Here is a 5,745-nt window from a genome sequence, read left to right as displayed (position 1 = left end):
ACACAGAATACACAGAAAGGTCTACACTGTAAAAAATATCTACTTGGTTCTACTTAAAATTATAAGTTTCCCAGCTGCCTTAAAATTTCAAGTAAAAACAACTCATTATTTTGAGTCTAGTTAAGCTTTGAATTACCTTCTGTGAGTCAACATGACTGAACAGTTATTGTTGTTTCAACTTTGCTATGCAAGTTCAAAATAAAGTGAACTAACTTATGTGTATTCTGTTTACTTAATCCCATTAGTGGCTTCAACTTGTAATTTAAATTTAAGAATGTGTTTTATCCATCAATATGCATTCCATACACTTATCCTATTTAGTGGGTTCAACCTTGTAATTTCAATTGAGTAATTTCTTTGAATCAGCATATCAAGTTAAGATTATCTAAAATAATGTCTTGTTTTCACTTAACAATTAGCTACAAAAACACAAATTTGAGTACAAAAACTTTTTTTTTTATTGAAACCAATGTTAAGCCAATAAAAGCTACACAAGCTTGTGAATGTACAGTACAACAGTAGTTTCCCACTCTGGGCATTTGCGTGCATGAACGTACACTACAACAGTAGTTTCCCACTCTGGGTGTTGGCGTGCATGAACGTACACTATAACAGTAGTTTCCCACTCTGGGTGTTGGCGTGCATGAATGTACAGTACAACAGTAGTTTCCCACTCTGGGTGTTGGCGTGCATGAACGTACACTACAACAGTAAAACAACAAAAACACAAAATCACGTCATTTTTTTTGCATTATCATTCCATTCCCGAGTGAGGCATGCTTTACAGTTTATACCTCAGGAGCTTGTTTCGGACACCGTGGACTCTGGCAGAGGCCTCATCTGGTTTGATCTTCATCAGTACCCTCTGCAGGAACTCAAAGGAATACTTCATGGCTCGTGGATACTCAAGGTTAACGCAGTAGATGATCCCCAGAAGCATGGTGAAGCTGGATGGCACATCCTTGAAGTTGTGTAGCACAATGTTTTCTTCAACCACAACTGCCACATCGAAGACCTCTGGAAAGGCATCCTGGTTGTCACCTTCATAGCCTATCAGTAGGCCAAGTTGCATCCCCTTCATGGCTGCAGCCAGACTCTCACCATGGGCCTTGAAAAACAGAAAAAAATTGTGGTAATGTTTGGGTCTAGAAGTCTGTTATCATAAACCTTGACATGCTTTCGGACTAATAAGAGTCTCCTTGGGATTTCCGTTGTGAGTGTGCAAGTGCATTCTATGTGCAATGCTGAGAGGTTACTGATAATCACCACTATTCTACCCATCCCTCCTCCTCCCCCTCACTCTTCCCCACATCACCACTATTCGGCTGCCACAGGACTTTATCACCCCACATGAGTGGATCTAATACAATCTGTGTTAAAGATTGTGTGTATGTGTGCTATTATGCATGACAGAAAAAGATCTTACATCACACATCCTAATGATGTCGGATGGGTCTTCGGATAGGTAGTGTGGCAGACCCAGTAGAGCAGCAGTCCTTCTCCTTTCGTTTGTGTTCTAGAAGACAAATATAAGCAGTGATGAGATTTTATTGCAAACATAACACCTGGTGCCCAATTTTAGAATTCTCAGCTCGTCTACTCACATCTTTCTTCACACAGTCTAAAATGGCTTTCAGTGCAGGCTTCTTCCCCGACTTGGTCACAGCTTCGTACACTTCAAGCAGTCTTGGTACCAGGTCATCAAGTCCGTTGAGGAATGACTCAAGAAGGTCTGTGTTTACGATTCTTTTGAACTCCGCCCGAACCTGAGGAGACAAAAAAAAGACAAAAAGGTTAAGAGCTTCGAGAACAGATATACAAAGCATAGAATCACCATTTGGTAAGCTAAGGTTGTCTTGTCAAAGGCTTTCATCCACTCAGTTATACTAACTGCAAGACTCAATGCAAAAATGTAATCCAGCTCTTCCTGGAGGGAAGCTCACACATTGATTTCCGGTCAAACATATTTGGATTAAGTGACTAATCTCAGGCTGAGTTGTTTATTGTGATACCTGTCTCTCACAGAACATGGCCGGCCATCTGGTCATGACATCCCCGATGAGAGGTTGATCCCCTACGATTTCCTTTCTGCGCTTGGAGAATGTGGCAGACATCAGCTCCTCTATCCGTTGATGATCCAGGTCCTTTTTCAGCATTTCCACCTGGATTTGATTGCACAAGCACACATACTAAGACAAAATAGTAGGCTTCACAAACACAAAACCAAAGGGTAGGTATGATGTGTATGCGTGTATATGATGTACCTCAATCATCCTCCGCTTCCCTTCCATGTCTTCAGCACTCAGTCCTTCAGGGGGATCTGGACAGTAGTGGACCTCGCCCTTCTTTGACTTCTTCACACGTGATCCCTTGGCATCTTCTCCTATTCTTTTGTTGACTCTCACCTCTGGGCATCCAGCTGCACTTAACTTCTGCCGATAGTTTCCGAGCTTAAACTTCAGGCTGTGGAACCAGCCGTACCAACCCTTTCCAGAACCTGGCTCTTTGAGACTGGGATGCTTCTCCACAAGCGCTTTTGCAACATTCTCGTAGTGTTGCCTCTCAGGATAAGGACTAATCTTTGACATGCTGTCTGCAAGTGTGTCCAGGATATCGGTTTTCATACCTTTAGGAATCACCATCACAGATCCATCTTTTGCATACTTTTTATTTGCTTCTTGCAGCGTGAGTTCAACGTCATGTGAGAACTGTGGAATCGGGAAGGGCTCAGGCCATTGCTGGGAGTCAGATTCCCCACTACTGAGAGATGGAAGGCTGGCTGTATCCAATGTGGAAACTGAGAGAGCTGTATCAGCTGTGAACAACACTTTCAATGTTGCTCGTTCCTCAGGAAGGTCTCGGATGTCGGTCAGGTTGGTCAGCTGATCCTTGAACGCAGGGTCCTCAAATTGTAAAATAAATCCACCTCTCAGGTAAAGGTTTGCACGCAACACCTCGCACAGTTCCTCAACACTCTGGGGGGTGTTTTCGATGGAAAGGCGTCTGATATCCGTTTCACAGAGGACAACTCGCAGCAGCATCGTGGATCACTTCAACCTGAAATTGGAGAAGGAAAAAGGTTTCATCCCCTGTATACATACAAAAATAATGGTTACTCCTAGAAAGATTTGTAAAACACAAGAGGGTTAATTATTTTGGATCAGGCTGTTAGATGTTATTTTGCAGGACATCCAACACCTGGATTGCTGCTAGAGAGATTTGGAAACATTGCAAGAGGGTTAATTATGCAGGATAACAGTGACGACTTGTCGGACAACAGATACAACTGACTTTAACTGACTTCTGTGTAGGCTGAGAGTCAGGTTCAGTCACTGAAACATCTGGTGACTCTAAATCAAAGTTATCCTCTTCATCATTGACAGAATCTTGACTGAGACAATGAAGAATAAGTTCAGGTTTGAAATGATTGAATGTAGAAGCCTGATGATGCCGGCTTCTGTGAGCAGTAAAAGTTGAGGCTACTCTAGATTTAAAAGAGCACCCCACAAACGGGCAATTCACAGTCTCTCTATTTATCAAATGTCTCTTTAAATGAAGAAAATAATGTTTGATGTTGCTTGGCGCTGAAAAACGACAAAGTTCACATCGAAGTTTAGCAATGGGACTCGTTCCTTGTTTGTGGCACTTCAAATGTTGTACAAGTTCCACATGGGATTGAAAGACAGTAAAACAATTAGGGTAAATACAACTAAAACCAGTTATTCCACGTCCGTGCTTGTCCTTGTAATGATTTACTATAGCCTTTTGCTTGTATGAGGCAAAATTGCAAAACTTACAAGTCCACTTCATCTAACGTGTAGCTAAGCCTGGTAATTCACAAAGCACCTGAAACACACAAAACAGAAGAAACACTTTATGTGATGTGAATTGCAAAAGTGAACAAGAGCACATTTCTAGTTAAGTCTAACTAACAAATTGGATTTATGAATTGCTTCACTTCATTATTTTGAATAATTAAGCTTTGGATTGTTCTTTGTAATGTAGTGTCACCATGACATGATTCATTGCTATGCAAGTTAAAAATACAGTGAACTTATTAACATGTGTTCTGTTCACTAGTGCTGCCGCGATTAGTTGACAGCAATTTTTTTGTCAACGAGTCGTTTTTACTATTGACCGCCTATTTATTTTTGTTCTCCCGTCTCAAACGGCTCACTGTAATTCACCTCCACACAAATATGTGCCTCTGCGCACCCTTCTGGTTAATCGGCTATCCTCTTTCTTCCCCCTCCCCCCGCCTTCACTGCTTTGATATGACGCACGTGCGTGTGTGGCGAGCGTATGCGATTTCAAAGTAACAAACCAACTCAAAGCCGATGCATGCATCCAAAACTATTCGTTCAAAACCAAATGAACAAATTAAAAACCGCATCGCTTATTCGCTTAAAATACTTATTTTCAAAACTTGGGAATTAATACGGCACGGTACCGAGCGGTTGAAAACAATGTTGGCGTCTCATGTGGCTGCCTTGCGCACCTGCGTTATATTACGTATTACAAAATATACTATATATACGTATATATACACTATAATTAGGCGTTTAGATTAGTCGATAGTGGCCGCAGTACTATTCACCAGTCCTTGTTAGTGGTTTCTTTCATCAAAGAATGTCTTTAAAGTAGTTTATCTTGTTTAGACAATCTAAAATATTTCAGTTCTCATTTAATTCATTCATTTTAAAACAATCACACACGACAAGTGGGTCTATCTGGCTATCCGTGTAATTAATGCGATCGATGTTCAGTAAAACCTAGCGGCCACGCCGCCAGCTAACGTTAGCTAGCGGCCACGCCGCCATGATCGACAGGCAGCTAACATTACTCAGGGCCGAAGGGCAAGTGCATAGACAGTAGAAGGGCAAGTGCACATGTCTGCCTTGCTAGCGTTAGCTATGTTCGCTAACAAGGTAACGTTAGCCAGCCAACTCGGAATGTGCCTCGCTAAAATGATATCACAAGTATTGCACATATCGAACGATAGCTAACGTTAATCAAGTTATTTGCTTCATCGACGCACATTCTAAATATCAAAAAAAAAAACACGAACACTTACCAAAAGCCGTCTCGACTGCTTGCAGGTGGCTGGCGCCAACCTCAAATTCAATCTCAACGTCTCAAGGCTGGACTCGCACATGCGCAAAGAGCTGTCCTACGCACACGCCAGTTGCACGCACCCCACTCAATTTAAAATGGCAAGTTCATTCAAGCACCAGGAATTTGTGATTCATTGAAGTAACTTATGAACCTAAATTGGAAGATTGAAAACTCATACATTTGAATTGAAATGTCATAAAACATTATTTTAAGTTAGAGTTGTTGAAATAAATAAGTTATCATAACTTATTGATCAGATCATTTTTTACAGTGTACTAACATTTTTAATCTAGAAAATGTATATATATTATTAAAGAATAAACGTTTTCTTTTAACAAATGTATTTATTTATTTATCAACTGTTAATCCATTAGTATGATTTGTTCTTGAAATGGCCATATGTAATATTTATATTGGCTAATACTACTGTATATTAAATAAATGGTCGTTCATTCAACTTTTAAAACTCAACATCTTAAACAATCAATCAAACCACAACAGTTTACTAAAATAGGCTCTGGCATGCATTGCGATGTTCTGGCAAAAGCAAAACCAGATAGGAAATCAATCACAACATAATAACCCATACCGTATCAATCTCAGGAGATGATTGGGGTATGAAGAACTGTG

At 40.6% G+C, this 5,745-nt stretch overlaps 1 protein-coding gene across 1 annotated transcript; it reads right to left on the bottom strand.

The window, feature by feature from the left end:
- Positions 1–434: 434 nt before the first annotated feature.
- Positions 435–2,655, bottom strand: LOC132455538 (uncharacterized). Its single transcript, XM_060049382.1, has 5 exons — positions 2,265–2,655; positions 2,013–2,162; positions 1,605–1,766; positions 1,427–1,516; positions 435–1,108 (listed from the first exon to the last, which is right to left on the bottom strand). The coding sequence occupies exons 1-5, from the start codon at positions 2,640–2,642 to the stop codon at positions 782–784; spliced, it is 1,107 nt and encodes a 368-aa protein (XP_059905365.1). The 5' UTR covers positions 2,643–2,655; the 3' UTR covers positions 435–781.
- Between the last annotated feature and the right edge of the window lie 3,090 nt (positions 2,656–5,745).

The sequence above is a fragment of the Gadus macrocephalus genome, chromosome 4 (genome assembly GCF_031168955.1).
Source record: "Gadus macrocephalus chromosome 4, ASM3116895v1".
Taxonomy (NCBI): Eukaryota; Metazoa; Chordata; class Actinopteri; order Gadiformes; family Gadidae; genus Gadus; species Gadus macrocephalus.
Note: the sequence above shows the minus strand (reverse complement) of the source record. Positions and strands in the feature narration are given on the sequence as shown.

Excerpts from the sequence above, each read along its gene's own strand:
- LOC132455538 (XM_060049382.1), bottom strand. The coding sequence starts at position 2,642 with ATGGTGATTCCTAAAGGTATGAAAACCGATATCCTGGACACACTTGCA. Across the intron at positions 1,767-2,012 it reads CCATGTTCTGTGAGAGACAG|GTTCGGGCGGAGTTCAAAAG; the intron begins GTATCACAATAA and ends TTGTCTCCTCAG. Across the intron at positions 1,517-1,604 it reads TAGACTGTGTGAAGAAAGAT|AACACAAACGAAAGGAGAAG; the intron begins GTGAGTAGACGA and ends TTTGTCTTCTAG.